General features: G+C 46.6%; 14 protein-coding genes across 14 annotated transcripts; 8 read left to right on the forward strand and 6 right to left on the reverse strand.

The window, feature by feature from the left end:
• Positions 1–24: 24 nt before the first annotated feature.
• On the forward strand, positions 25–2,838 carry POJ06DRAFT_245254 (uncharacterized protein). The gene is made up of 2 exons (XM_056186616.1): positions 25–2,303; positions 2,357–2,838. Exons 1-2 carry the CDS (start codon positions 319–321, stop codon positions 2,586–2,588), a joined length of 2,217 nt encoding a protein of 738 aa, XP_056046101.1. The 5' UTR covers positions 25–318; the 3' UTR covers positions 2,589–2,838.
• Positions 2,839–3,332: 494 nt separating this feature from the next.
• On the forward strand, positions 3,333–4,501 carry POJ06DRAFT_245256 (P-loop containing nucleoside triphosphate hydrolase protein). Its single transcript, XM_056186617.1, has 5 exons — positions 3,333–3,556; positions 3,617–3,741; positions 3,810–4,010; positions 4,074–4,211; positions 4,266–4,501. Exons 2-5 carry the CDS (start codon positions 3,634–3,636, stop codon positions 4,410–4,412), a joined length of 594 nt encoding a protein of 197 aa, XP_056046102.1. The 5' UTR covers positions 3,333–3,556; positions 3,617–3,633; the 3' UTR covers positions 4,413–4,501.
• On the reverse strand, positions 4,502–5,256 carry POJ06DRAFT_245260 (DASH complex subunit Dad1-domain-containing protein). The gene is made up of 3 exons (XM_056186618.1): positions 5,038–5,256; positions 4,923–4,985; positions 4,502–4,860 (listed from the first exon to the last, which is right to left on the reverse strand). The coding sequence occupies exons 1-3, from the start codon at positions 5,167–5,169 to the stop codon at positions 4,696–4,698; spliced, it is 360 nt and encodes a 119-aa protein (XP_056046103.1). The 5' UTR covers positions 5,170–5,256; the 3' UTR covers positions 4,502–4,695.
• An 82-nt stretch (positions 5,257–5,338) lies between these two features.
• Positions 5,339–5,942, forward strand: POJ06DRAFT_245262 (DASH complex subunit Dad3-domain-containing protein). Its single transcript, XM_056186619.1, has 2 exons — positions 5,339–5,530; positions 5,592–5,942. Exons 1-2 carry the CDS (start codon positions 5,396–5,398, stop codon positions 5,775–5,777), a joined length of 321 nt encoding a protein of 106 aa, XP_056046104.1. The 5' UTR covers positions 5,339–5,395; the 3' UTR covers positions 5,778–5,942.
• On the reverse strand, positions 5,943–7,138 carry POJ06DRAFT_218701 (uncharacterized protein). Its single transcript, XM_056185577.1, has 2 exons — positions 6,238–7,138; positions 5,943–6,187 (listed from the first exon to the last, which is right to left on the reverse strand). The coding sequence occupies exons 1-2, from the start codon at positions 7,046–7,048 to the stop codon at positions 5,970–5,972; spliced, it is 1,029 nt and encodes a 342-aa protein (XP_056046105.1). The 5' UTR covers positions 7,049–7,138; the 3' UTR covers positions 5,943–5,969.
• A 635-nt stretch (positions 7,139–7,773) lies between these two features.
• POJ06DRAFT_192872 (S-adenosyl-L-methionine-dependent methyltransferase) lies at positions 7,774–9,372 on the forward strand (the record flags this gene model as incomplete). The annotated part of the gene is made up of 5 exons (XM_056184890.1): positions 7,774–8,018; positions 8,067–8,638; positions 8,695–8,987; positions 9,042–9,266; positions 9,328–9,372. The coding sequence occupies 5 exons, from the start codon at positions 7,774–7,776 to the stop codon at positions 9,370–9,372; spliced, it is 1,380 nt and encodes a 459-aa protein (XP_056046106.1).
• POJ06DRAFT_245269 (uncharacterized protein) lies at positions 9,324–11,416 on the reverse strand. Its single transcript, XM_056186620.1, has 4 exons — positions 11,136–11,416; positions 10,690–11,078; positions 10,517–10,632; positions 9,324–10,463 (listed from the first exon to the last, which is right to left on the reverse strand). Exons 1-4 carry the CDS (start codon positions 11,199–11,201, stop codon positions 9,664–9,666), a joined length of 1,371 nt encoding a protein of 456 aa, XP_056046107.1. The 5' UTR covers positions 11,202–11,416; the 3' UTR covers positions 9,324–9,663.
• A 203-nt stretch (positions 11,417–11,619) lies between these two features.
• On the reverse strand, positions 11,620–12,659 carry POJ06DRAFT_298987 (uncharacterized protein). The gene is made up of 4 exons (XM_056190666.1): positions 12,263–12,659; positions 12,083–12,213; positions 11,886–12,029; positions 11,620–11,833 (listed from the first exon to the last, which is right to left on the reverse strand). The coding sequence occupies exons 1-4, from the start codon at positions 12,614–12,616 to the stop codon at positions 11,797–11,799; spliced, it is 666 nt and encodes a 221-aa protein (XP_056046108.1). The 5' UTR covers positions 12,617–12,659; the 3' UTR covers positions 11,620–11,796.
• Positions 12,660–13,522, forward strand: POJ06DRAFT_245273 (uncharacterized protein). Its single transcript, XM_056186621.1, has 3 exons — positions 12,660–13,026; positions 13,077–13,243; positions 13,304–13,522. The coding sequence occupies exons 1-3, from the start codon at positions 12,774–12,776 to the stop codon at positions 13,316–13,318; spliced, it is 435 nt and encodes a 144-aa protein (XP_056046109.1). The 5' UTR covers positions 12,660–12,773; the 3' UTR covers positions 13,319–13,522.
• A 902-nt stretch (positions 13,523–14,424) lies between these two features.
• POJ06DRAFT_193443 (uncharacterized protein) lies at positions 14,425–15,481 on the reverse strand (the record flags this gene model as incomplete). Its single annotated transcript, XM_056184911.1, has 2 exons — positions 14,425–15,005; positions 15,067–15,481. The coding sequence occupies 2 exons, from the start codon at positions 15,479–15,481 to the stop codon at positions 14,425–14,427; spliced, it is 996 nt and encodes a 331-aa protein (XP_056046110.1).
• Positions 15,482–16,069: 588 nt separating this feature from the next.
• On the forward strand, positions 16,070–17,935 carry POJ06DRAFT_192224 (P-loop containing nucleoside triphosphate hydrolase protein; the record flags this gene model as incomplete). The annotated part of the gene is made up of 7 exons (XM_056184875.1): positions 16,070–16,287; positions 16,345–16,393; positions 16,454–16,507; positions 16,562–16,737; positions 16,791–17,661; positions 17,717–17,805; positions 17,872–17,935. 7 exons carry the CDS (start codon positions 16,070–16,072, stop codon positions 17,933–17,935), a joined length of 1,521 nt encoding a protein of 506 aa, XP_056046111.1.
• Positions 17,936–18,343: 408 nt separating this feature from the next.
• POJ06DRAFT_265526 (pre-mRNA splicing factor component-domain-containing protein) lies at positions 18,344–20,412 on the reverse strand (the record flags this gene model as incomplete). Its single annotated transcript, XM_056189082.1, has 5 exons — positions 18,344–19,574; positions 19,633–19,818; positions 19,876–20,244; positions 20,303–20,321; positions 20,370–20,412. The coding sequence occupies 5 exons, from the start codon at positions 20,410–20,412 to the stop codon at positions 18,344–18,346; spliced, it is 1,848 nt and encodes a 615-aa protein (XP_056046112.1).
• Positions 20,413–21,285: 873 nt separating this feature from the next.
• Positions 21,286–23,400, forward strand: POJ06DRAFT_245290 (P-loop containing nucleoside triphosphate hydrolase protein). The gene is made up of 3 exons (XM_056186622.1): positions 21,286–21,993; positions 22,049–22,441; positions 22,499–23,400. Exons 1-3 carry the CDS (start codon positions 21,441–21,443, stop codon positions 23,083–23,085), a joined length of 1,533 nt encoding a protein of 510 aa, XP_056046113.1. The 5' UTR covers positions 21,286–21,440; the 3' UTR covers positions 23,086–23,400.
• Positions 23,401–23,746: 346 nt separating this feature from the next.
• Positions 23,747–25,518, forward strand: POJ06DRAFT_265528 (uncharacterized protein; the record flags this gene model as incomplete). Its single annotated transcript, XM_056189083.1, has 6 exons — positions 23,747–23,777; positions 23,841–23,885; positions 23,946–23,957; positions 24,021–24,134; positions 24,195–24,533; positions 24,587–25,518. The coding sequence occupies 6 exons, from the start codon at positions 23,747–23,749 to the stop codon at positions 25,516–25,518; spliced, it is 1,473 nt and encodes a 490-aa protein (XP_056046114.1).
• Between the last annotated feature and the right edge of the window lie 495 nt (positions 25,519–26,013).

The raw sequence follows: 26,013 nt of genomic DNA on the forward strand, positions 1-26,013 counted from the left end.
ACGTTGAACCACCCCACATGTCCGCTCGAGCCGCCGTCGACAGCCCGGAGGTTTCGCCCTGCTAAGTTTTGGTTTTCAGGCTCTCTGTCCCGCGCCGAATAAACAAGGTAGCACTAACACAATAATATGAGCTTGTACATACAGCGACGACGTTGGATATAACGCTTCCGGTTGGCAAATCGCATTGACATAGCCCTGTGAAGATCGGCACTGGTCTTGCAGCGCTATTGAGAAGCCGCATAGTTCGGCGGTGGTAGTAGCGTTGAGGGTAGTGAGGTGGCCTGTAGTATCGAGAACATCAACAGACCCATCGAGCACATGCCTGGCTATTCGGGAAGCAATGATGCCGCTGCGGCTGCTACATCAGCGGCCATCGCTGCTTCTTTATCGTCCCCAAAGTCAGCGACGGCACATCCATCGGCGCAGAAGTATGTTAGCAGCAGTAGGAAGGTATCTCCATCTCCGGTTTATGATCTTCGGCAATCACGCGGCAATTCGTCAACAGCTCTGAGTTCTGCCGCAGCTGCCGCGAAATCAGTGTCTTCGAAGCCATTCTCAAGTCCTAGTCCACTCAAGATCGAGAACACCCATGCGAGTGCACCAACGACAAGGTCTCAATCCAGCGCTGTAGCAACGCCACGGATCAGCATTACCGTCCAGCAGGCGCATGATACGAGGGAACACCACTATCAATTGAATGCGTCGTCATCAATGGAAGCTCCGAGAGGGCGCAATATGAGCGCGACCGATTCCGCTATCCGTTCACCAAGTGCTGCCGCGGTAGCTGCTGCTGCTCAAAGTGCCAATCGGCATCGAACTCGAACACTAACCGGCAATTTCCCGGTCTTGTTGCCTCAGACAGCCCCAGATCCTGTTGCTGCGGCCGCTAAGAGCTTCATATTATCTGTATCACCGTCACCGAGAGATGCAGAAACTTCGGTTTTGGCTGGCCGTTCAGTCTCTCCGAGAAGTATGACGGCGGCTTTGGCGGATTCAAAGGATATGCAGTCTGCACAGTCTCTACGGACGCCGTCGCCCACCCCTTCAAGTCGGTCGAAGGTGTCACTCCCCTCGTCGCTCGACAAGAGTGCCGTAGTAAAGCCGATTGCAGAGCAAATAAATTCGAGTGGCGTGTCAGATAACGACAAGGAGACGGGTGACGCCAAGACTAATTTGGTCGGTGCGAACATTCAAGCAGCAAAGAGAGCAATGGTAGAATCGCAAAGACTGGCGAACGAGGAAGCCCAGAGGCAGGAAGAGAAAGCCGCAATGAGAAAGAGTTCTGGGGCAGTGATAGCCGCAAAGCTAATTGCTAAACGAGGGGAAGACGAAGCCAAGGCCGAAGAACGTGCTAATGCTCCTCAAATGTCGCAATCCCAGGCCGTTATTTCTAAGTCGAATCAAGTGGAAGTCCTTTCTCCTAAACCACGACGGCTAGCACATCACTCGATTATTTCAACTGAAAGAGATATTGGTAGAGGGCCTGCGTCGGCAAGCAATTATGCAGAATCAGTACAAGGTCATTCTGAAGAAAGTGGCAAGGATGAATCTGTTGTTCCAGTCTCGCAGTCATTTTCGGACCAATCGTTTGTTCCCTGGCTAGACATGGTGCGAAGCGAGTCATGTCCTCCCGTGACGTTTATTCCTCCGCGCCGGTCGGCTTCTTCTGCGGTGTCGACCGTAAATGTGGTTAAGCCTGAGCCGAAATCTGTTGCTGACCTGCGCGCATTCTCAGAAGATAAGACAAATTTGAGTCATGCCTCTTCCCACCTGGCGTCTGTCGCATCATCGCAAGTATTGAGATATCCTCCACGTCGCTTGTCAAGAGTCGGCAGAATCTTCCAACCGTTCCATAGCTACAACAGGTTTAGTGCCGGGGCGGACAGAGGAGCTACTACGGTATCATCGTCAACGAGCGGAAAGTCAACGTCGATATACGGAAGTGCACAAGCATCCTTGTCTACGACTTCGCTGCCAACTCCACGAACAATACCAGACGATCAGAATGGCAATCAGCGGCTTAGTCGTCTGTCAACAGAATTCGCGCCAATGAGAACGCCATTGAGAACTACTATGAGGAAACCCGAAAAGAAGAAACATATGTTCAATGCGGACAAGCCATGGAAGCACTTGATTGTGAGTGGCACAATTAGTGAAGCAGAGCGTAAAAGGTATGGCGCTCTATGGGCAGCAAACAGAGGAACGCTTTTACCTCCAGAATTGTCAGATTGTGTGCATAATTTGGTGGTTAGAAGAGTTTGGGAGCGATCTAGATTAAACGTGGATACGTTAGAGAAAATATGGTGAGCGGTTGTTATTGATCTATGCTGACTGTTTCTAACATACATGGATTCAGGGATCTGGTGAGCAGGGAGAGGCTGGGCTATTTGACGCAGGAAGAATTCCTCGTCGGTACATGGATAGTAGATCAATGTTTGTACGGGCGAAAGCTGCCCCTGCAATTATCACCAGAAGTATGGTCTGGCATTAGCCGGTTAGGTGTTAGAGTTGGAAATATCAAGCAACACCAGCAACATCATCGCCGTCATCATCGGCCCCCACCATCCCACAGGCGTCAGTCTCATTAGGCTGCGGTTAGTATATATAGTACTAGATTTTCCGCGCACTTTAGCAGTGGTATCGACATTCTTGGACATTAGAATTTGATTAGTGTTTAGTTGGCGTTCAGATACAAGGAGTTACACGGCATGGTTTTTGGGGTTTTATTAGAATGCAGATAAAGAGAAAATACAAAATGTTTGGGTATAACTTGCATATTATGTTGCCACTCGAAGTACCTTTGGTCGCCCTCGTAAGCACGGTGCGTATGCATCCAAGGTAATTGAGTTTATAAATTACGACGTTGTATCCCAGTAGTCAATTTCAATTTCAGGGTCAGGACTACTAGGTACGTGAGGGCTCGACTACAATACCAAATCACTAACGAATAGTGGCGGAAATTGCTTCTGCTTTGGGCTGAAGGACGATATCACTAGGATTCGCTCACGGATGCTGATGGATTCACGAACTTTTTGCAGTGGCCCATACACATTTGGGATGGCTCCAGGTACGTACCCGGTTATCACATACACATTTCAGACGACGATTATGGCGGCATCGCCGAGACAAATTCGGAAGTCCAAGTAATACTTTATTTTATGTGTTACGATACCAGGTTATCGTCTAATTAAGATTATGAAGGGGGATACGGTCCACGTTATGAGGACAGAGGCGGTGGAGACTGAGTACCAACGTTCTAGCGCGCGTACGACCTGTCACGCCTGCCCCTGAACGCTCGAGCTCGTGGTGCTCGTGCGCCCCGCTAGATGAACTCTTGAAATTTGGTAACCCTCCTCAATCTTCTCCCCACAGCGTTGATGGTAGCGTCACATTCTCGCGGATTCTACGACGATAACGGATCAGCTGCTCCTGTTAACCGTCATTGGTTAAGTATTTTACGTCACAAGACGTACAGATACAAGTAGAGGTCTCACGTCTCTTGTCTGGGAGCGTTATAGCTATCGCTCATTTGCTCGAAATAACTGATTAAGGCTATGTACGGACGTTGTCAAGACACGGTTTCTTCACTTTTGTTTGCTTCTAACTGCGGCTACAGTGACCTCGATAATTTCAATGGCGGATAAAAGTGCCCGTCCTGTATACAAGGTGTTAACAGTTGGCGATGGTGCTTGCGGGAAGAGCTCCATGCTGCTAACGTACACGAAGGGTCAATTTCCTGACGTATGTTTGGCATGCTTTAAGCTCACCTTTTATCTTTTCTGTCGACCCTGGTTCTCACGGCTGAATAGTTATACGTACCAACTGTCTTTGAGAACTACTCTCATGATGTCAAACTGCAGAGCGGCAAAACATTAACACTCGATTTGTGGGATACGGCTGGACAAGAAGATTACGATAGGCTCAGACCTATCGCCTACCCGGATGTTGCTGTTGTCTTACTGGCTTTCTCAGTTGATATGCCGGCTTCTTTGGAGAATGTCTATGATAAGGTAGCAACCGAGACCATTTGTATCTTGTGAGAACTCTCACTAATCAAAGGTTACTCCTCACAGTGGTGGCCTGAAGTTATGCATTATTGCCCGTTTGGGACTCCCATGATACTTGTCGGATTGAAGACGGATCTCCGCACGGATCACAAAGTAATACAAATCCTCCGGTCACAGGGATTGAAACCTCTTACAACCGGTACGGTACGTACAATCACAATGATTTGGCATTTGTACATCGAGCTGAGAGACAGTTAGGGTCAAGGTATGGCTAATAAGATTGGACACATTCCCTACGTAGAATGCTCGTCGAAAACGGGTGAAGGCCTACATAATGTCTTTCAAACCGTCGTCGATGCCATCATTAGGAAGACATCAAATGGACGAAAATGCACGATCCTCTAATGTGGCAATTTCACACTCGAAACTGCTGTTAATTTTGTCTCATTTGTCGCATTATGCATATCTAGTAATGGTCAATGGATTGGATACCTAATTGCCTAATTACGACACTGTGCATTGAGCTTGCGATGCCATATCCTCTTAACTCGATCGTCATTGCTTTAAATTTGGGGTGGGGTGGCTTTGAGCTTCTGAGCTAATCGGCACTCGGTATAACGCTGTGCAACACAATGGATCGATAATTTCCCACAATACAAAATCAAATGCGGCTCCTTATTTGCACAATTTACGCCCGAGGATTCCTATCTCCCTTCGATTCTCCCTCGTCCTCGGCCTCGGCCACCATTGCCTCATCTAAGTCTTCCTCACCCACCTCGCCATGATTTTCATGCGCTATACCATCGTAGAACGTACTCCACAACGTCGATACGCTCTCAAATTCCTTACCAACCTGTTTGTAACTTATTAGTACGAAGCCTAACAACATAAATATCAGGGTAGAACTTCACGTACAGCGATGGCACCTTCCAGCGCTCTGTTGAGTGTGTTTATGTTCGACAAGACGTGTTCTAAGCTCTGCCTAACAATCAGTTCCAATTCTGATGCAAATTTCTGCGTCATAACTTACGACCGCAATTTCAGACACTAGCGCATCTCGTTGTTTCTCAAAGTACGACTTTTCCGGCTGGCTCTGTGCACCGTGCGTGGATGATGACACGCCCTGTCCAGGAGTTGAGATAGCAGATCCTAGAGCATCCATATATGATAGCAAGTCTGTTATACGCTTTGATACGAGACGGCAACACGAGACGCGCGTGTGCTCCGTAACAGCTGCGGAAGTAATGTCGTCGCGTTCGAGAACAACCCTAATCTATGTTTATGTGCACGCGTCTCCTCTTCACAGGAGTTAAATCTACGTGTACTGTCGGCGTCGCTTACCATAGCCAACGCGAAGCTTATCAAGATATATAAGTTGAACTTCTACAATGGCGGCGATTCAAGACAGCCAGGAGGCTTCAATTAGTCCAGCGATCTCATCGGAAGTACTGCGCCATCTTCTTTCTCCTGTCGAACGAGACCTTCTAAAAGAGTACAAGCAGCTGAGTCAGAATTTGAACACAGTACGCGACTTTCTACACACTGTGAATGCTTGCGATTATTATGCTAATCCACATTGTCCAGCTATCTGGAGAATTGGCCAAATTGGCTTCGGTACCGACACCAGAAATATTGGATAATCTGCGTATTTTAGAGCGAAAGATGGCAGTTGTATTCACGCTTCTCAAAGCTTCGGTATATAGTATCTTTTTGCAGCAACAGATTCATGACGAAGAGGGAGGCATCATACTAGCAGATGGTACGGAATGACTAGTACGATAACACGAGTTGGATTGGTATGGCGTTTAAGGATTAAAGGTCTATACGGGCCTATCTGGGACAAAATTGACGAACGTACGAATTGAAAGACATTTCGAACCTTGCAGCTAACTAGAGATCATGGATATATGTACAGGTACAATAATACATAATACAATGAATACCTATGTGAATGGCCGGATCTTACTTCCTGGCCGAGAAATAAGTTTTCTTGATATCCACAGCCTTTTTCCCTCTGGCCTGCGCTATTTCTTCCGGTAAGACTTGATGCCGTAACATCTCAATGGTCGCCTTGATGGTGTTCATCTTGTTGCGCGAGCCGCGAACCTTGCCGCCTAAATCTTTCAGTCCAGCACACACGGCCACTTCGTGGATTAAATGATTCACCCGTAATCCGAAACCTAGTGGAACTGTTAAAATCTGTGACATCAGGGAACATGATTTGACCTACCAGGCGGCCGCTGCCACAGTTGCACATCGACACCATGATAATGGCTCTCCAAAGAACCAAATATAGTTCTGTTGTCTAATCGCGGTATGTAAAACATGTTCCTCAGCGCCTTGCTTTTAGCCTTCATTACAGCCCTGCTGGCTTCATTACGGTCCTTGGCTTCGCCAATTCCAATCATTCCATTCTGGTCGCCAACGATGACGAGAGAATAAAAGCTTCGGATTTTGCCCAGTCTGGTAACATTGGAAACGAGCTTCCGAACTAATGGTCTAACTATCAGCCTCCTAATATAATCTTTGCTTATGCCTCTGTTGTTGGCCAATTCGGCTTCCACGACGTCTGTGTTCATCAAATCCGGCGGCACAGTCGGAGGGAGCTCATTCGGAGGTGGAACCGGCTGATGAGGCTCCGAGAAATCTGTCCAGGGCATTTTAGGAAGATCATAGAACGGGTCGTGCTTCGCCAAATCGTCGACATATGATAGCGGAAATGTTTCCTTTGCCTTCTTCCTCTTATCCCACAGGTCGGGAGCAACTGTCTGCTCCGCCGTGATAATTGTCTTAAGCATTTTTGGTGAGTAGTATTTGCTCAATCGCTGTATATGCTCTGATCTTGCTATAACTGTAGGAAACTCAAGTTTTGCCGCCTCTTGGCTTATTTCTGATGATATTTTCTCCGATAATGCCTTTGTGGCATCGGTCGACTGCCGAGCTATCTGAGCTGCCTTTATACAACCATGACTATGCACTAATGACCGTTTTGTTGTCCGTAACAATTGGTGGAATGCAAGTTTTGACATTTTCCGATACATGCAGCACCGCAGGCAGATCTACACGCATTCACTGGCTGTAAACTTGTCGTCAAAATGGTCGTATGCTCTTCGTCGAGAACACCTGCTCCCCGGCCCATAGCCAAATTTTTCGTGAAAGAGGCCATAGTGCTGTGGCATTTACGACATATTCGCGCCACGCTTCACATAAAACTCAGGAGTCAACTAGGCCCTTACCCAGAAGTTTATTGATAAAATTTCTGGAAAACTGGTTCTTCACGTCCCAAGTGAGAGTACTGTGTCAGCCTGTCTAGAATAAATGATCTCGGCAAGGGTCTACGTATTTGATGTTACGTGACTTAAAGACATTTGGAACAGTTGGAGTGCTTTTCACTTCCTCATTGCGATATAGTTCTGTTGGTCTTAAGGAGTTGGCAGTTGCCAAATACACCATTTTGCATCATTCCTCCCGCCAAACGTACAGAGGATTTGCAGCTTCCCAGTGTATTCAACAGCCACTTTTACGGATACGACCTCGACTGAAGAAAATGGCAGACGTTGAAGCGCAACCTAGGTTTCCAGAATCTACTACAGAATATCCTCAGAAGCGGTCCAACCCCGAAACGAACAATTACGACGGTCCAGCCGAAATTGCAGCGGTTGAAAATGGTCACGAAGCAAAGCGAATGAAAAGGAGACGTAATCGAAAGCCTAAGCCAATAGTCGTGGAGAGGACGTCCCCGGACGGCTGCCTTCTATTCGATGTTATGGAACTGCGGAAATCGCTGGGCTTAGCTGTCGATCTTAAGACAAGTGAAGACGGCAATTCGTTCATCATTGAACAGAGGCCACCCGCAGGGTTTCGGTACACTGAGCTTGATGTCGTGAAGCTAAGCTCCACAGGAGACGGTATTGGTATTGATAGACTTGAAGACGGCACCATCGAGATTGTTGTGGTCCCGTATAGCATACCTGGAGATCGGGTAAAAGCCAAGGTTTATAAGACACTTGAGTATGGATTTCATATCATTTATACACTCGTAACACTAACGGTATCTAGGCATTATTCGTTGGCTGATTTCGAGGAAGTTATATCTGGTGGACCTGCCCGTGACGATAGTCTCGTCAAATGTAGATACTTCACGCAGTGTGCGGGTTGTCAGTTGCAAATGCTGCCGTACGAACAGCAGCTCAGACACAAACGGGAGGTCATAGTTCGGGCCTACAGCAATTTCTGCCGAGTCTCAGATGGCATAATTCCGGAAGTTGGTGACACTATTGGTTCTCCTTTAGAGTATGGTTACCGAACGAAGCTGACACCACACTTTGACGTCCCTCGGAAGGGTCACGTACCTGCAGACACACCAATTGGATTTACAAAAAAGGGGAGATCATATGTCATTGACATTGAAGAGTGCCCGATTGCCACACTAGCTATAAATGACGTGTATAAGAAAGAGAGGATCAGAGTTAGAGATAATATAAGCTCTTACAAACGGGGCGCAACTCTACTTTTCCGTGAAAGTATGGAGATGGACGAGACTACTAATGATACCCAAAAATCAGTTTGTATCGATTCCAAGGATACCGTTACGGAATATGTCAATAGCTACCGGTTTAAATATCCTGCAGGTTAGCGACATTGTTGAATCGTAAACTTGCTATAAAGGTACTAACTAAGTCTATAGGAGACTTCTTTCAGTGTAATAGCTCTGTACTTCCTCGTGTCACCGAATACGTCAACTCGCAGCTTCAGCTACCTTTGTCAAACGACGAATACAAGTCAATGCCGGCGCCGAAATACTTAGTTGACGCTTATTGTGGATCAGGTCTATTCAGTATCACTTGCAGCCAAAGCGTGGAAGAAGTCATTGGAGTTGAAATTTCCCACAAGAGCGTTTCATGTGCCACGTCAAATGCTCAAGAAAATAAAATCGCCAATGCTGAGTTTGTGCTAGGAGATGCGGCAGTAATTTTTAAGGTAGGCTAATGAAATTGTCGGTTAACAATATAGGAAATCTAACTGAACAAACAGAAAATTCGGACACCACCTAACGAAACTTCCATGATTTTGGATCCGCCGCGAAAAGGTTGCGATAGTAACTTTTTAAATCAGCTTCTTGATTACCTTCCCCGGAGGATAGTGTACGTTTCCTGCAATGTCCACACCCAAGCTAGGGACCTTGGCTATATTTTGAACGATCCCCGTGGTTCGAATTACTATGTAAATAGTGTTCGCGGCTTCGATTTTTTCCCTCAGGTAAGCTGCAGGTGTGTTGTAGGTTCTTTCGACTGAGTACAACTAACACACCACAAATCAGACTCATCATGTTGAGAGCGTTGCAGTGTTAACGCTTCGGGACTAGATAATATGCGGTTCACAGTGGATCGAATGTTGTGTGATAAATTACTTGTAGAATTTTCACTCAGCATGAATTCGGATAGGCGCCCATATTCCTGTTCAAGATGACCCTACATGTAATCATATGTCTAAATCAATCATTGACAATGCACTATTAGACGAATGTCCGCTAATATACAAAAGGTGTACATTACATTTACAGATGCGATGTTGTTGCAAACTCCAGACTCCCATTATGCCGTTAATGCTCAAATGATGGAAGACCCACAAAACATTACATGACAAAGCCGCTGGTTCATGCCACATCTGACATCCCACCGAGACCACTGTCTTCATCTTCAGACTCGATTTTCTCCGACTTGCAGTTAGCTCCCGCAAGCAGCGATTTATCAATAGGTCGCCTTGGCCATTTCCTTACCCTGTCAATTCCTGACTCGGGATATAGCCATTCCAAAAATCTTAGAAGTAGATAGTCGATGACGACGCACATGACAAAAAGCTTTCCGGCCCAGATCCCGCAACCATAATATCGCTTGAGCCGATCTATCACCGGCTCGTTGTCGATTTTTGCTACGATATCGTAGACATTTTCAGTCCTACGAGCAACGTCATGCCAACCGTACATGCCTTTGACTTGCTCATGAAACTTCGATGTGTCAACCGCTTTTGACTCGATCAATTTGATAGCTTCCAGCGTTGACTGAGTCAAAGAATCCTCAGAAGGCGAAGAAAAAATTGTCATATGAGAGGGGAGAACTTCCGGTATACCCCCAACTTTCGTTGTGACCACGAGTAAGCCACACGATGCAGCCTCTACCAGCACTGTTCCGAATGCTTCAGTCAGCGTTGGGTGCAAGTAAACGTGCCCCTTGACCATCACATCGCGCACATCTTCATGCCGAATACTCCCAAGAAGCTCCACTCGTTCTTGAAGCTGGAACTTTTCCCTCATTTGTTCGAGATCGATCTCGCGCGGGCCGCTCCCGGCAATGATGAACCTCACCGTTGGGTGAATTTTGCATATATTGGGGATAACAGCCGTTAACAGGTCGGCGCCTTTGTTAGGATACAATCTCGAGATTACGATGATCGTTACTAAATTCATGCTATTAGATTCTATATTGACTCAATCATCCTTAGTGACGTACTATATTCCGAAGACGCTTTGGAAGGGTCGGGACGAAAGTTGGAAGGCACGACTGCGTTCGGAATGACACTGACGGTAACCGGATCTAAGGATGCGCGTAGAACAGTGTTTTCCTTACTACGTAGTCAAACTTAGTATATCATTCTAAGCAACTGAGTTCTATACAAAGCATACCATGTGTGCGAGACGCAAATAACATGTCCAATGTCGCTTAATGTAAATTTTAGCAGTTTGTTGCCCAATATGCTGCCTGGATCTGCAAAGCCAAACAGAGAGTGATCTGTAAAGACGGTCCGTAAACCCATGGTTCTGCTATGTAGAATTGCCTCATGACACAAGCTGCTGAGACTTTGATGTCCGTGAACAATTTCAATCTCCTCTCGGATCAATATGTTCCGTAGAATGGGAAAGAAAGAGAAGACAGACGGGAAGGTAGACTCCCTATAGAGAACATAAAATGGCACATAGTAGACCTTTAGCCCATGCGTTAAATATCGTACACCAACTCTAGAGCCATGTGCATGAGTGATAATGATAACGGAGTGTCCCAATGCGATGAGTTTCTATAGCAATGTCAACTAGACTGATCAACTACTTCATTCCATTTAAACTGTACGCACCGACGAAAGCTGATAAATATGTGACTCGACACCTCCGGGTTGAGGATAAAAGAAATCCGAGACCATACTGATAACCGACCGTGAGCTTATACGACTACCACGGTTTGTCTCTATGCACTTACGCTATGTTATACGGCATTTTGCGTGTGTTCCTCTCTGCTGTTGGGATACGATCAATACTGCATGCGGGTTCCAATTGCAATCGCGTATGCCATGAGCGCAGGGTTTCGACTGTTGATTTTATCCAGACTTGTTGCGTGAACGCGCCGCTCGGTCTATCATGCGGGCGGGTCTCAGTAAGTTGATACCAGCCGCAACGCCGCCAACGAATGAAAGCACTGCAACATCTACAATATATCCCTTACTTCCCAGTTATTGTAATAGTCCACAGTCGACGAAAATTAGCAGAGGTCATTTCGCGCGGTCTACGGTATTATGGTTTTACAAACTTTCAAATACTAACAGGTCGCGTTGGCCGCATCACTAAGTTGTAATGACATTTTGAATTATGTTCAACTGTTCAACGAATAGAATTCTAATAAGTCGCGGTGCCATCCTCCAAGATATATACCATATGCGAATCACCATATACTTAACAATATCACGAACGCCATTATATAAATACCCTGTAATCCAAACAATTATGCGAAATATGGAGACCCTATTTACCAAGATCAATATCAAAACTTGTGCCGCATCTAATAATGTGTGTTAGCGTGCCATAATACGATCAGACTAAAAGACACATACCCACAACTGGAGCTAGCTCGTGGATTGTTAACGATCTTGAATTGGCTCCCAATCAATTCGGTAGTATAGTCGACTGTTGAATCCTTAAGAATTTCAAGTGACATGTCATCCATAACCACTTTGGCGCCGTCAAGGTCGAAAACGCTGCACAGAAATGTTAGCACTCTTGAAAGTCACCCCTAGAAATGAATACTTACGTGTCCTCATCGGGATCAAGAGTATCTTTCAATCCCATAAGATACTGGAATCCGTGGCAACCACCACTTTCGACGGTCACCCGTAGGAATAAATTCGGATTCCGTTCCGACTTCTTGATAGCATTTAGTCGCTAAAAGAAACAGTTAGCCGCATACTAGCTTGGCGAAAATGCAACATACCGCTGCGGCTCTTGGAGTAATATACACCAGCATATCATTTCCTTGCTCATCTTGTTTTAGATTGGTAACGGCTGGGATCTTAGGTGAATTGTCCTCCACCGTACTGTCCGCGATGGGCACAAACTTGCTGCTCTCTATTGTCTTTCCGGCGTCTAACGAGATCGATCTGGCGAAATATTGCTGTCCGTATGGGCTGCATACACGTTTCTCATTCCAGATTCCACGCGCCCCAGCATTTATTATCGTCTGTCCTCGTCTGCTCACATATTGCAATCTCTCGCCATTTTTAATAGTCCGTGCCGCCAGACCTGCTGATGTGGATAGCCGCTTCCTGACTACCGAAATCGTATTCATGTTGCTGTTCGGAATAGAGTGAAGTGAAGACAGGTTTGTCAGGCGTAGATCGAGTGTTAGTAGCGCCCTTAAATCGCTGGCTGGTTTGTAAGCAGAGACCTCAGTTTCATATTAGGCATATGTGCCAAAAGTCAGGGCTCTGGCAAACATTAATGGTATGTCGCGTCCGTCGCGTCACGTCGCGTCACTTATTGCGTTGACATCTGCTGGTGGTTTCTGCTCTTCTCACGCGTCCATATCAGGTAGAAACTATTTAGCGTTATCTGCGTATTTTTTGCAGCTTGCAATGTCGTCAGAGGAGAGAGATTTAACCGACGTCCACAGAGCTCTTATTCAGGCGTTCATCGTGAATAGGAAGTTCACGACATCTGAACTGCAGAGAGCGCTAGCTAACATATTATCAGTGTCTAGTACGTTATACGCTATCGAGAGTCAAGCGGGTATTAACATGAGGACTTAGATCAAATTGCACAAAGTGGCTCGGAAGTTGGTCACGAAGTTAGAGCACGTGATATCACAGAAGAACAGATTGACGATTATGTCGGAGTGGCCAATTCTGCTCTATATCATCTAGATTATGAAATCCGCTGTACTAAAGACTCAGATAACTCTCTCACGTGGCAGCTGGTATGTTCGCTATTTTGTTGTTGGCGCCTGTCTATTCCATTAATATCGTTGAATAACTAGGAAGTTTTGGAGTAAACGGTGTCGCGCCTTAGAGAGAGAATGTCTACCATGGTTTCGCTAACAAGCGCTCAATGCGGCAATTTCGTAGGTCATGGCGGTGATTTGTAATTGCTACGACGTAAAGGGAAAATTCTGCTGTCGAACATGTCATGCCTGTCAAGACGATGACCTATTACTACAATTCGATGAGATTATCATCCCAAAATAATAAAACAAATAATACGCTATTTCTACAATAATGGTATACAATTGGATACTCCGGACCCCATCCTTCACAGCAAACACTTTGGCAAACAGTCTTTAACGCATTGGAACCATCTGCGGCCCATCTTCATCGTACATCGGCTGCTGAGATTGGCTAAATGTTGCAGGCGCCGGCTCGGAAGTCGGCGGAGGGGAACGTTGCGCAGATTTGTCCTTGGATAAACGAGAACCGTGAGGCTGGAGTCCCTTCATATGGTGCCATCTGGCAATCCAACGATTAGCACGTCTAAATGCTGTAGCTAATGATCGACTCTCCTCTCCAAAGTCGTTTCCTAAGTTCGAATCTCGAACTCCTGAAAGGCTGCTCATAACGTGACTGTTTAGAGTGTTGAGATCAATATTCTTGCGCTTATGTGAGGATGCTGCGGACGCCATCATTTCGAAGCTGATCATTATCTGCTCGTCTTCTGACTGCTCAAAAGGATCACGAGTGCGAATCTTTTTCCAAGTTCGTTTTATGGCGCCTTCTTGATATCTTGCACGTTTGCGCCGTCGATCAGAGACTGCAATAAGATGCTCAACTTCGATGGAGCACTTCTTCTCTCTCTGATTGGTAATCTCCGTAGCCGCAGATTCCGACTTCCTCTGTTTCTTTGGATGCTTCATTGTAGCCTTGCTAGATAATGGTGCTGGCGAAGAGGCACTAATTGTCCGCTGAGATACATCAGATTCCGACACATCCCCATGCTCTCCTAACCCTTCACTCCGGTCATGCCCATGAGATGACTTGCCAGCAGCAGCAGCGTCGTCTTCATCCTTAAAGCCTTTCTTTATCTTGCGCTGCTTTTTCTGATGTGAAGCACCCTCTTCTTTAGGCTTGGGTGCAGCGTCTGACGCAGAAGCGTTCTCGAGATGGCCTAATAGTTGTCAGGACCAATCGTCGCGCCATTGCGGCTAACTAAATAGTACATACGTTTCCGCTCTTGGATCATTCGTTCTGCAAACTCCTTCTCAGGATCTGTGTCGAAATTCTCTTTATCCAAGTCTTCTGGCGACAATGTCACAAAAGATGGGATTTTCATGCCGCCTTCTTGGCCGTATCCAAATGGATTAGCACGTAATTGTTCTGGACTTAGGTCAGACTCCAAGTATACCCACATCAACCAAAGGAATGCTTTGGCTCTGGATTGACTTGAGACCGAGGTGTTCATGATAAAATCATAAAATTCGTACGGTTCGACAAAAAATAAATCCGTCACACGTCGCGCGTAGGTAGCCAATATAAACACCAAATTAATCGGATTCGTACGAGGGAGCCGAGGTTGCAGCAGCAGTTGATCAAGTGTGCTGGGCTCGGGTCGATCTTCACATGCACCCTTAAGGATACTTTTCAGACGGGGAGCATCCTGAAGTTGCTTGTATGCAGTCGGATCTGAATAAGTCTGGAGTGATGGAATCGGATGGTAAGTTCGTAATTGCGCGCGCATCTCAGGGAAGACTTGCAACAATAGTTAACTGCGGATGACTCCGAGATGAATTAGACAAAAGGTAAAACATACAATTCAGGGTGGTGTTCATCCTGCCAATGTTAACTAGCAGGCATACCATGGCGATATTCAAACCGGCTTGCTGATCGCCGAGGAGTTTCTCCCGTAGAACCCGCGATGACTTCGACGAACGCGCCATCGCATCAATATAAATCTCTGAATACGTATGATTGGGCGTTCCATCGTAACTGTTCGTGAATACTCGCGTCTCGTCATAAAATACAGACTTCAAGAAATCGTATTGAATATCCCTTCGCCACAGCGGTTCGCCATCCTTCTTTTTAATATGCCTAATCTTTGAATTGATTAAGAGTGTCTGAGACCGTGCACCCGGTCTAGTCGATCCATTCTTTGCAGCGGCTGCAGTTCCATTGGCATGGTTCCGGTGATGTCGGCTGCTGCTTGAGCCCCGATGAGACGTATACATAGAGAGTGGCGGTGGTTGCTGCTGCTGCTGTTGCTGATAGAACGTCTCATAATCGTAGCGAGTATTTACGTTCGCCATGTCCATAAGGCGCTTGGCACCAAATTCTTAAATTTGCACTCCGTATATACAGTAGCGAAAGCGTGGCGAGGTAGAGAGGGAAATCGAACGACGCAGCAGGCGGCGATAACTCAGTTGTGCTGGGGCCAACAGAGCATGGCCCTCGATGCGGCCGCAGCGCGTTCGCGATGATGCTTCGCCATACGGCGGTGTGTCAAATGCGGATGTGAATGACAATTGAAACCTTAATTGTCGTATATGCGGATCAGATTCCTTCGCCAGAAAATTTCTTCGTTGCGCGTGAGTCTTTAGGAGTACTAGTCATAATTCCGCGCATGCATAGATCGTGCTTAACGCACATTTGAGACAATTTACTTAACAATAGATAGATTAGGTATATTCCCATTGCGGCAAGAGTACGAATAATTATGTCTGTTAGCTTGAACTTAATGCGACTTCGTACCGCAATTCTGCGTTCGAATACTAATGCTTATACTAGAAGGTATTAATTGGAGATCGGAACTTCGCACCATGGCTACTGAGAACGGAATTACTACGCCTCCTCTTTCTGGTGATGAGGCACCAGCTGTTCCCAAGTCTAAATCCGTGACATTCGCTGAGCCTGAGATCGAAGCGGACTCAGTTTCCGATGACGAAATTAAGGAAGAGAAGCCGGTTGGCCTTCCACCACAGCCAGATAATCCAGACTTCTCTAAGTTGAATCCTCTTAGCATAGAAATCATAGCTAGGTGTGTAGAGCGCGACTTTCGGAGGTTATTGACACCAGGCTGATGTATATCGTGCAGACAGGCGACGATCAATATTGGTACAATCGGTCATGTGGCGCATGGAAAGGTACGCTTGGAATATGGTTGCGCCTCGCAGTGACATAATCATTGATTAACATGGCAATAGAGTACCGTTGTCAAAGCCCTCTCTGGAGTTCAGACAGTTCGATTCAAGAATGAGGTGCGTGTGATCTCGAATTGCAATGTCCGCTTGTAGCTAACTGCAAGTGTACAGCTTGAGCGAAACATCACAATTAAGCTCGGCTACGCGAATGCTAAAATTTATAAATGCGACTCTCCCGCTTGCCCCAGACCGGATTGTTACCGGTCATTTAGATCTGAAAAGGAGGTTTCGCCTTTGTGCGAAAGAATAGGATGCAATGGTCGGTATCAGCTACTGAGACATGTTAGGTATGTGGAATTTCCTTCCAACATGCTATAAGGAATAATTCTGACGTCTACAGTTTCGTTGACTGCCCTGGTCACGATATTCTTATGTCTACTATGTTATCAGGAGCCGCAGTTATGGATGCTGCCCTCCTATTAATCGCCGGCAACGAGTCTTGCCCTCAGCCTCAGACAAGTGAGCATTTGGCCGCCATCGAAATAATGAAGCTCAACCACATTATTATCCTTCAGAACAAGGTTGATCTTATGCGAGAATCGAATGCGTTGGAGCATTATGAGAGCATTTTGAAGTTTGTGAAGGGAACGGCAGCGGACAAGGCGCCAATCATTCCTATTTCCGCGCAGCTAAAATACAATATCGACGCGGTCAATGAGTACTTAGTTAAGTCTATTCCAGTGCCACCAAGAGACTTCCTGGCCACGCCGAAGCTTATTGTTATTCGATCTTTCGACGTCAACAAACCTGGTTCCGAGATCGATGATTTGAAGGGTGGAGTGGCCGGTGGCAGTATCTTAACTGGCGTTTTGCGGTTAGGCGATGAGATTGAAATTAGACCTGGGATTGTCACAAAGGATAACGAGGGAAAGATCCAGTGTAGACCTATATTCAGTCGAATTATTTCTCTGTATGCTGAGCATAATGATCTGAAGTTTGCGGTCCCAGGTGGACTCATTGGTGTGGGAACGAAAATCGACCCTACCCTTTGCCGAGCTGATCGTCTGGTCGGACATGTTCTTGGATCTAAGGGCAAGCTTCCTGAAATCTACACTGAAATTGAAATCAACTACTTCCTTCTGCGAAGACTTTTGGGTGTCAAGACGGATGAGAAGAAGCAAGCTCGAGTTCAGAAGTTGACCAAGAACGAGATTCTGATGGTGAATATTGGATCAACTGCCACGGGTGCTCGTGTTGTCGGTGTCAAGGCTGTAGGTTCATTCATGAAATTTACTTGATCAAGACTTGGACTGATATCAAATTTAGGACTTGGCCAAGCTTCAGCTTACCTCTCCAGCTTGTACGGAGCTGGGGGAGAAAATTGCTTTGTCTCGAAGAATTGAAAAGCATTGGCGGTATGTCTCTAAATTATTGGGACCTTTTTCATCCTTTACATTGACTAATTTGCATTTGCAATATAGACTGATCGGCTGGGCCACTATCAAAAAGGGAGTCACGCTCAAACTTGCCGACTCTAGTGCATAACGTTAAAAGCGTTAATAACATGACTCGAGTTACATATAACGCATGGCGGTCCGGTTCTACTTTATCATTGGTTGCTCTTTGTAAATGCGTGTATTATTAAGTGACATTTAGAGCAGCTTATCTAAATGACCAATTGATCGGAGAGGTCCGTGTTTGTATAATGGTTAGATGGTTTCGCCATTCATTCAACTCGTACATGGCTGGAATTTGAGTTGAAGTCAAGTGCTTTATCGTTTGCGTTCGTTTGCAGTTACCACCCTTTGTTCCACTGCGAATACAATACCAGTTACATTATGGTACATTCAGTATTGCTCGAATACAAGTACATTTACAGGTTCAGCCTGAAACATTTGTGGTCGCACTCAATCGCCTATTTACTATAGCCTAACTGAACATCAGCAATTCCTCCTAATCCAGCTGTCTATTAACGACGCCTCTGTTTCCCTCGAATATATGCTTCTGTATGGAGCTCTGGACGAATGCGTTGTTCGCTTCGGAAAATTTTGCGGAGAGTGTTTTTTGGCGATTCATATATCCTCCCAGTAAAACTGAAAGTCTTTTCTCTTGGCCGTTTGCTTTCTGAGCTGCCCCGAATAATGCAGCTCCAACTGTGTCTAATGCTTCTTCTGTACCTAGAGAACTATCCCCCGAATTGCTAGTACGGTCACTCATACTGCTCATAGTCGGCGATCGGGGCGCCAGCTTAAATCGTTTTTGCTCGAACGAATCCAGCATGGCATTGCAAAATTCGTCCTGTCCGCCAAGAGCCTCAACCTCCGCTTCGATTAATTTGACAGCCTTTAATCGCAAATTGTCATCTAAGTCGGGTAGTATTGTTGCCACCCCAGCGTTCAGTAGACTTCCGCCAGGCACTGGGTACTTCAAAGCGTCTGAAATTATTAAGTCTCGGTATTCTCGGGCAATACTGGCCATTACTAGATCTGAGTCGTTTAATTCAATATCGCTGATGAGCTTATTTCTGTCCACGACCGCCGATCGAGGCAATTCACGTCTCAGAACTGTCGACCGTCTTAGCATCTCTCTTTCTTCTTCCCTCTTCCTGAGTTCTTTGATCTTGCGCTCTCTCTCGCCAGCATCCTCTTCCAATTCTGCTTCCTGGAGTTGAGTATCCAGAGACGCTTGCTCTTCTTCTTCTGGTGCAACTAGATCGAAGTCATTTTTTGGCTTGGGCAGACTCTTAAATCCAGCCTTTAGCAGCCCTTGAATATTAAACTGCGGTTCTGGCTCGTCCGTAGACTCTGCTAAACCCTTGCGACCCGCTTCTGCGAAATTCTGTTCGCTAGCTTGAGGTGTCGGTAGTGAGAGCTTGCGGCGTTTTGCAATCTGCTCAGCTTCTTGCAACTTCTGTAATCTCTCGGCCCTGATAATCGCCTGTCGTTCTGCCATCTCTGCTTCCTTCGAGTCATCCTTCGGCCGCTTCTTATGTGAAGCATTAGGATCTTCGGAATCCTTACGCCTAGCGCCATATTGCCGAGTTCGAGTGTCAAATACTTGCTTCTCTTGGTAATTCTGCTCGAGCTCCTCCGTCGTGTCAAAAAATCCCGGAGCTGGCAGATGCTCGAACGGAATATCGGCATTGTAATCCATCTCGTTACGATTCTTCTTGACCAATTTCACACTGAAAGCCATCTGTTAGTATTCTGAAAATGCAAAATTCGTAGACAGGTCCAGCATACTTGATACCAGCTTGCTTTAGTTCTCGACGCTTTTGTAAGACTGCGAGTCGTCGACTTTCCTCTAATAGGCGCTCTCGATCTTTCCGCTTGGCCTTTTTACCTTGAGTATTAGCCAATCGAGCCCTAGCTTCAGATAACATCTCTTTCTCATCTTCGTCCATATGAATAGCGTCGGGTCTAGCAGGCCTATAAAACACCAGTTAATCGGCCAACAGCAAACCCACATATTATTGCCGAACATACTTTGTTTCGGGGTCGGGATCTATCTCACCCGCTCTCAGTTTCTGGGTCTGTTCCGGGGCTTGAGCTTCGCTTCCAGGTCCAGATAATCCAAACTCGCCGTTCTCCACAGCCTCGGCATCGTCCAACAGCTTTTGATATCGCTCGAGGCACTGCGTGGCGGTTCGTCCAACAATAGGAGCAATGGTGCGCCATTGTGTTGGCATCAATTTGGCCAAATGTAAGAGCTTTTCGTCTTCTTCTCTAGACCATTCGATTTTCTTGATTGCAGGATCGAGCCATTCTGTCCACCGTGCCTTGACTTGCTTGGCCGTCTTACGTGCGAGCAATGACGACGCTCGCGCCCATTGGTTTAGACCGTATTTTGCGATACTAGACTTCCGATCAGCATACCACTTCAAGATTGCGCGCTATCGTTCAATACACTTACGCGGCACGTAGGATCTCGTCTAGTAAAATAGTTAGTAAGCGTCAAGGATGGCAGATCCCCAACTCACCTTCGACGTTAGTCCACACTCCTCCCTTAATATAAGCCGGCATATTCCAGTAAAGTCACTCGATGATAGAGTCGATATTCCGGTATCTTAAACGCGTTGACTTAGTTTGTGAGATGTCCGACGTTCCGCATCTCATGCAGGTGCTTGAAGTAAATTCAAGTGCAGCATAAGTGTGCGATATTTTTGCACACAGGGCATAGAACAAGATCGCGCGTCCTTCACTCAGTACGAACAAACGTTTGTGGAAGGCATAAATTACTAGGTAGTCATTATTGTTTGATCAGATATATACATACATATTCATAATTCATTGAGTAAATTGTTAAACTCTTTCCAAATCATTATGACCCACTATTCCCATTTCACCGAGCGACCACAACGTCTAATCTTGACCACCAATCCCGTTACACGCACAACGCCACAATCCTATATTACAAGACATTTATGATTATCAATTTCTGTCGGAAAGAATAGCTTAAAGCCTGGAACCGCATCTTTTGCACTGCCCTTTTCCACATACTCCTGGTGCAGAATCCAAGCACACAGGCTGGTAACCCCAAGAGGCTGGATGAGATATCCGCGAATCCGAGAGTCCCACTTCCGTGGTACCAACGGGTACTAGATTTCTGGCAAAGAAAACAGGATGAAGTGTTGCCGGGTTATAATTGCTAAAGACTGTGGAGACTGGTTTACCGGCGGCGGGCATTATAGGGCACGCTTTTGGAATAGATGAATGATTTCGAGAATGCGCGACTACCTAATAAAAATTAGATTATAATTACTAGCAGTTGGCAATTGTGGAACAGACAGGTCTCTTCTTTGGTGCTATCGGTAGCATGATCTATATGCTGTGATTGATGGACTTGATTGAATTACGTTCGTACATTCCTTGGAAATCTGTCTTCAACCCCGCAATGCCGTTGGTTTGTCTACGCGCACGCAGGTTCGGAGGCTCGGAGGCTCGGGGGCTCGGATACTCGAGCGGCTCTAGGACGATGCCCGGGCAACAATCCTGGCAACAACCCACTGGCAGAACCTCTTCCGAATTATGAGAGATACGGGCAACGCCTGATGGATGCAATGGCGAAACACAATAAGCCGTTGGTCGTTTTCAAGAACTGTATACTCCGGCCACAGTATTTTTCGAAGGAAATATTTCCTAGTCCCACGACATTGACTCTTTTACCAGCACAAAAATGGGCGATTACGGGCACTCACAAAACGAGATTTCTTGAAGCGATTGCAGGACAATATACTGCGACTCCAGCGGAATCGAGGTCGTACCCATTTTTGGAGAAGTCGGTTTGGCCGGCTTCGGTCACTAGTTTGGTTTCCTTTGCTACAGATATCAAGCCGGCATACCTATCAGCGAGGTACGAGTCATACAGAGAACCTGAGGACGTCGATCTAGCTTCGTTTTTGAAAAAATCGCTAGGCGGAGAGGCCGGTGGGATATCTCCGGAGGATCAGATTCAGGTTTACGAGAGTGTCGTCGACCGGCTGGGATTGGAGCCGCTGTTGAGTCAATGGATTGTGACTCTAAGCAACGGTCAAATGAGGCGCGCGAGGTTAGCCAGAGGTTTGCTGTCCAGTCCGAAGATACTATTGGCAGACGAACCATTTTGTATGCTGAAGCATAATTGACAACTATTTCAAGCAGATTTCTAACTTTTACTTAGTGGGTCTTGATCCCGTCTCGACTTCGACGTTGTCTCAGCTACTTGGCGAGTTGGCTCCTGCACCGCACGTCATCCTTGGATTGCGAGCGCATGAGCGTGTCCCTGATTGGATTTCCCACATTGCAGTCGTCGATGAGTCTGGTCTTATTAAAGCCGGAAAAAAAGAAGACGTCGCAGAAAAGCTGCAGGAGCTATTAAACAGGCGGAATAGCATCTTCATTGATCGATCTTACAACTTTAAAGCATCCAATTTATTGCCGCTAAGAGGACAGCGCGCTGATTCAATCATTGATATAGACAATATTACCGTAGCATATAAAGGGAAAGTTGTGTTGAAAGATTTAAAATGGACAGTCAGGCGAGGAGAACGTTGGCACCTGCGCGGGAACAACGGTACGTGCAGTCATTATATAATAAAATTAGCAGATCAAGTCCACTGACTAGCACAAGGTACCGGAAAGAGCACCCTATTGTCCCTGATAACCGCTGACCACCCTCAATCCTGGAACTCGAAGATTCGTCTTTTCGGCGAGCCACGAAAAGTCGGCCGTCAGAATTATTTCTCCATCAACAAAGTCATTGGCCATGCATCACCAGAAATTCATGCAATATTTCCTGCAACTCTGACTGCATTCCAAACCGTGTCGACTGGATTTACAGTTGGAAGTTTCCTACCTCCATCTAGCGTAAGTCACGTCGCAGGCGATTTGACCAAGCAAGAACAGACCGATCGGATCGCCAGCCTTTTGCAGTACTTCAACGTGAACCCGGACACACTATTCTCCGAGCTGACTTTGAACGATCAGAAGCTGGCACTTTTCATGCGCGCAATCGTCAAGAACCCAGAAGTTTTGATCTTGGACGAAGCGTTTTCAGGAATGAACGATGAAAGCATCTTCCGTTGCAAGCACTTTGTGCATGAGTGGGGTGGAACGGTCATTGCTATTGGCCATCTTGAGGATGAAATCCCTAGATGCGACAAATACATCCGGCTTCATGGTGGAGAGAACTCGGCTGAACAAGGAGTTGTTGTATAGATATTATAAAATATGGAGGTCTTCTGGAACCAAAGTATCTTGGTATTACTGTAAATATATTGATAGACTGGAACTACTGGTGGTCAGCTTCTTAGTATTATTTACCACAAGCTGTTTTGTGGAGAAATTCGCACCAATTGACCGCCCCCACCGTCACGTGCGGCACCAATGAGAACACATGCGTGCAAGAAGTGTAAATGCATCAAATTTGTAAATATAAGGCCTTATTTGTCGCATGCATATACATCTGTGCCTAGATTGGGAGAACGAGACTCGCGCCTCCAGAGCAGACAATTTGTCTCCTTGTATTGCGGGTTCTCTCTTAACGCGGCTGACCCGCGGGCACTGACGGTTTTCGCTTTGCTCACTATTTTTTTTCGGAAAGAATTGATTCTTTAGCCATCGCACTGCCACAACCACCCCAAAGGTTGTGCTTGCAATATGTAAGAATAATTGGTTTCTGCTCCATAAATAGCGAAGCTTCGTTCTTTTGAACGATCATTTTGATGTACTGACGTTGCTTCAAGCTTTCGAAATATACGCCTGACGACTCGTTCGACTTCTAACACGCTTCATCATGGGTACGGAAATGTGATGATTGCGATATCTCAGATTAGTATTGACTTTGAGTTCTCTTGCAGCTCCCAAAAAAGGAACAAAGATGAGTCTTACCGACTTCTTGAAGGACGAGAGTACGTTGAGGCTATCCATAATGTCCTTGTATGGTTTAGACGATTGCTTACAGTTGGTTGCAGGCTATGGATCTTGGGCTGATGAGATGGAGGACTTGCCGATTGCTCGTAAGTGACGACCTCGTGGTATAATGATTGCTCGTGAATGTTAGCTAACTCATTCTCTAGCTGGCCCACCCGGTACGCACTGCGACATTATGTACTATTATATGATGCGGTTGCTTACTTGTGCTTGATTTATAGGTGATAAGTCGTTTGCGGGTTCCTCTTTTGATCGTTCTAGCGATCGTTACAACGACCGCGGCGATCGCGGAGATAGATATGGCTCTGGCGACCGATTCGATCGCCCTGCAAGAGGTAAGATCTTCGCAGTGCTTATCTTGTAGTAGTAGTTGGCTCTAACTATTTTAAATGTAGAGTTCGATGATAAGGTCCGCGGGAGCCGATTCGAGAAATACGAGCCTCGCGAAGAGCGCAGCCGTGACCGTCCGGAGAGAGAACCTCTCCCCATCCCGGACAAGCCCCCTTACACCGCGCACATTGGCAATCTCGCACATGAGGCCGCAGAAGATATTCTCACTGACTATTTCTCCGGCTTGAGCATTGACAGCATCCGTATCATGCGTGACAGAATGGAGCAGCCAAAGGGCTTTGCGTATGTTGAGTTTAGCGACAGAGAGTCATTGGAGCAAGCTCTGGATAGAACCGGCGGTGATATCCTTGGCCGTGTGATCCGGGTCAATGTTGCCGATCCTCGTAAGTGATTCCTTATTTGTTACGTATTTGTCAAGTTGCTAACAAGGTTATAGCAAAGGATGATCGGACTCAGGGTGACTGGAGGTCTGGCCGTACCAGCGAGCGGCGAGTAGTTTCCGACGCTTCCGACGGTAAGGTCCGTGACTTCGAAACATGGGAGCGACGCGGACCTCTGCCGCCACTTGCTTCGGAGGAGAACAGGCGCCGACGCAGCAGTGCTTTTAGCCCAAGCCGATCGTCCTCTGGCAGCAGGTCCGTCCGCGGACAGGACGAGCCCCCCGCTGAGAGTCACAGATCTTTCGACAACTGGAGGTCTGGTTCTTCATTTGAGGAGCTCAAAAAATCGAGCACTCCTAGCAGATCTCGAGATGGTTCCGCGACTCCAGATTCTGAAGACAAACCTCGCCCTGCTGAGCGAAAGAGACTGAACCTTAAGCCACGAACGCAGCCTGTTGAATCGGAGGTGCCGGCTCCAGCCTCCGTATCTTCTAGCAAGCCTAACCCATTCGGTGGAGCTGCTCCGGTAGACACGGCCAAGAGACTACGAGAGCTGGAAGCAAAAATGGCTGATAGAGAAGCTCATCGTCCGCACCCGCGGGAGCAGTCTGAAAGGGAGCGAGAGATTGTGGCGAAGCCTGCCCCGGCTGTTTCTGCTTCTCGCGGCGGCCGCCGCGCGCCAGTCACCGACCGCCGACCACGAACGAACAATGACTCCAATGAGGAGAAGAAAGAGGAAAGCCCGTCAACTAAGCAATTCGATTTGCTAAGAAGAGCCGCAACGTCTGATGATTTCGTCCCTGATGAAGATGACGAGGACACCGGTGCCGTTGTCGAGAGTGACATCAAGATCGCTCCCGCTCCTGTCGAGGCGGCTATCGCGGAGACCGCGGAAACCGCGAGCGAAGCTACCGCTAAGATCGCGGTGGAGGGTGATTCCGAATGGTCTGTTGTTCCCAAGAACAAGCGCGCGACTAACGGAAAGTAGAGGTCAGAGTTACACAGGGGTAGATAGAATTTGGCTCAAGATACGGCTCGAGTATGGTTAGGCGCCGGTTGCATCAAAAAGTATAGATTAAGTCGTTCCTTGCTAAATGGAACCACGTTGTCGCGAGGGCAGATATTCCCTACTCATTTTCGTTCGCCATTTGTCTTGAGTGTTGGATCATAAGGACTTCTTGTGTGCAGGAATGATACGTCTTTCCGTGTCATCTTTCGTGGTATAGAAAAGTTTTTTTTTTCTTGTAGGTCTGATTAATTTATCTTTCCTTTTTATGTACTATTTTGTTGTTGTTTTCACATTCATTGTCGTTTTATTCGTACGGAGCGATCTTGATCTTGATCTTATAACTGAAGTTTGCGCGTCATTCGTAGGTTCACTTATTGCTTGTTAATAGTTTACGCTGTATGGTCTCATGAAAATATATCATGTATTGTATAAGGGATTCCACAGCGAGAGTGCAATGCTCAGCCGCCTGTAACT

The sequence above is a fragment of the Lipomyces tetrasporus genome (genome assembly GCF_029532465.1).
Source record: "Lipomyces tetrasporus strain NRRL Y-64009 chromosome Unknown POJ06scaffold_2, whole genome shotgun sequence".
Taxonomy (NCBI): Eukaryota; Fungi; Ascomycota; class Lipomycetes; order Lipomycetales; family Lipomycetaceae; genus Lipomyces; species Lipomyces tetrasporus.

What these genes read in the sequence shown, in the direction of transcription:
- POJ06DRAFT_245254 (XM_056186616.1), top strand. Translation starts at nt 319, where the DNA reads ATGCCTGGCTATTCGGGAAGCAATGATGCCGCTGCGGCTGCTACATCA. An exon ending in GATACGTTAGAGAAAATATG is followed by an intron (nt 2,304 to 2,356) that starts GTGAGCGGTTGT and finishes ACATGGATTCAG; the next exon opens with GGATCTGGTGAGCAGGGAGA.
- POJ06DRAFT_245256 (XM_056186617.1), top strand. Translation starts at nt 3,634, where the DNA reads ATGGCGGATAAAAGTGCCCGTCCTGTATACAAGGTGTTAACAGTTGGC. An exon ending in CGAAGGGTCAATTTCCTGAC is followed by an intron (nt 3,742 to 3,809) that starts GTATGTTTGGCA and finishes ACGGCTGAATAG; the next exon opens with TTATACGTACCAACTGTCTT. An exon ending in AACCTCTTACAACCGGTACG is followed by an intron (nt 4,212 to 4,265) that starts GTACGTACAATC and finishes AGAGACAGTTAG; the next exon opens with GGTCAAGGTATGGCTAATAA.
- POJ06DRAFT_245260 (XM_056186618.1), bottom strand. Translation starts at nt 5,169, where the DNA reads ATGGATGCTCTAGGATCTGCTATCTCAACTCCTGGACAGGGCGTGTCA. An exon ending in TAGTGTCTGAAATTGCGGTC is followed by an intron (nt 4,986 to 5,037) that starts GTAAGTTATGAC and finishes ATTGTTAGGCAG; the next exon opens with AGCTTAGAACACGTCTTGTC. An exon ending in CGCTGGAAGGTGCCATCGCT is followed by an intron (nt 4,861 to 4,922) that starts GTACGTGAAGTT and finishes AGTTACAAACAG; the next exon opens with GTTGGTAAGGAATTTGAGAG.
- POJ06DRAFT_245262 (XM_056186619.1), top strand. Translation starts at nt 5,396, where the DNA reads ATGGCGGCGATTCAAGACAGCCAGGAGGCTTCAATTAGTCCAGCGATC. An exon ending in TGAGTCAGAATTTGAACACA is followed by an intron (nt 5,531 to 5,591) that starts GTACGCGACTTT and finishes CACATTGTCCAG; the next exon opens with CTATCTGGAGAATTGGCCAA.
- POJ06DRAFT_218701 (XM_056185577.1), bottom strand. Translation starts at nt 7,048, where the DNA reads ATGTATCGGAAAATGTCAAAACTTGCATTCCACCAATTGTTACGGACA. An exon ending in ACTGTGGCAGCGGCCGCCTG is followed by an intron (nt 6,188 to 6,237) that starts GTAGGTCAAATC and finishes CAGTTCCACTAG; the next exon opens with GTTTCGGATTACGGGTGAAT.
- POJ06DRAFT_245269 (XM_056186620.1), bottom strand. Translation starts at nt 11,201, where the DNA reads ATGGTCTCGGATTTCTTTTATCCTCAACCCGGAGGTGTCGAGTCACAT. An exon ending in ATTTGCGTCTCGCACACATG is followed by an intron (nt 10,633 to 10,689) that starts GTATGCTTTGTA and finishes TTGACTACGTAG; the next exon opens with TAAGGAAAACACTGTTCTAC. An exon ending in CAAAGCGTCTTCGGAATATA is followed by an intron (nt 10,464 to 10,516) that starts GTACGTCACTAA and finishes GCATGAATTTAG; the next exon opens with TAACGATCATCGTAATCTCG.
- POJ06DRAFT_298987 (XM_056190666.1), bottom strand. Translation starts at nt 12,616, where the DNA reads ATGAATACGATTTCGGTAGTCAGGAAGCGGCTATCCACATCAGCAGGT. An exon ending in CTTGATCCCGATGAGGACAC is followed by an intron (nt 12,030 to 12,082) that starts GTAAGTATTCAT and finishes ATTTCTGTGCAG; the next exon opens with CGTTTTCGACCTTGACGGCG. An exon ending in CGAGCTAGCTCCAGTTGTGG is followed by an intron (nt 11,834 to 11,885) that starts GTATGTGTCTTT and finishes ACACATTATTAG; the next exon opens with ATGCGGCACAAGTTTTGATA.
- POJ06DRAFT_245273 (XM_056186621.1), top strand. Translation starts at nt 12,774, where the DNA reads ATGTCGCGTCCGTCGCGTCACGTCGCGTCACTTATTGCGTTGACATCT. An exon ending in TAACATATTATCAGTGTCTA is followed by an intron (nt 13,027 to 13,076) that starts GTACGTTATACG and finishes ATGAGGACTTAG; the next exon opens with ATCAAATTGCACAAAGTGGC.
- POJ06DRAFT_245290 (XM_056186622.1), top strand. Translation starts at nt 21,441, where the DNA reads ATGGATGCAATGGCGAAACACAATAAGCCGTTGGTCGTTTTCAAGAAC. An exon ending in ATTGGCAGACGAACCATTTT is followed by an intron (nt 21,994 to 22,048) that starts GTATGCTGAAGC and finishes ACTTTTACTTAG; the next exon opens with TGGGTCTTGATCCCGTCTCG. An exon ending in GCACCTGCGCGGGAACAACG is followed by an intron (nt 22,442 to 22,498) that starts GTACGTGCAGTC and finishes GACTAGCACAAG; the next exon opens with GTACCGGAAAGAGCACCCTA.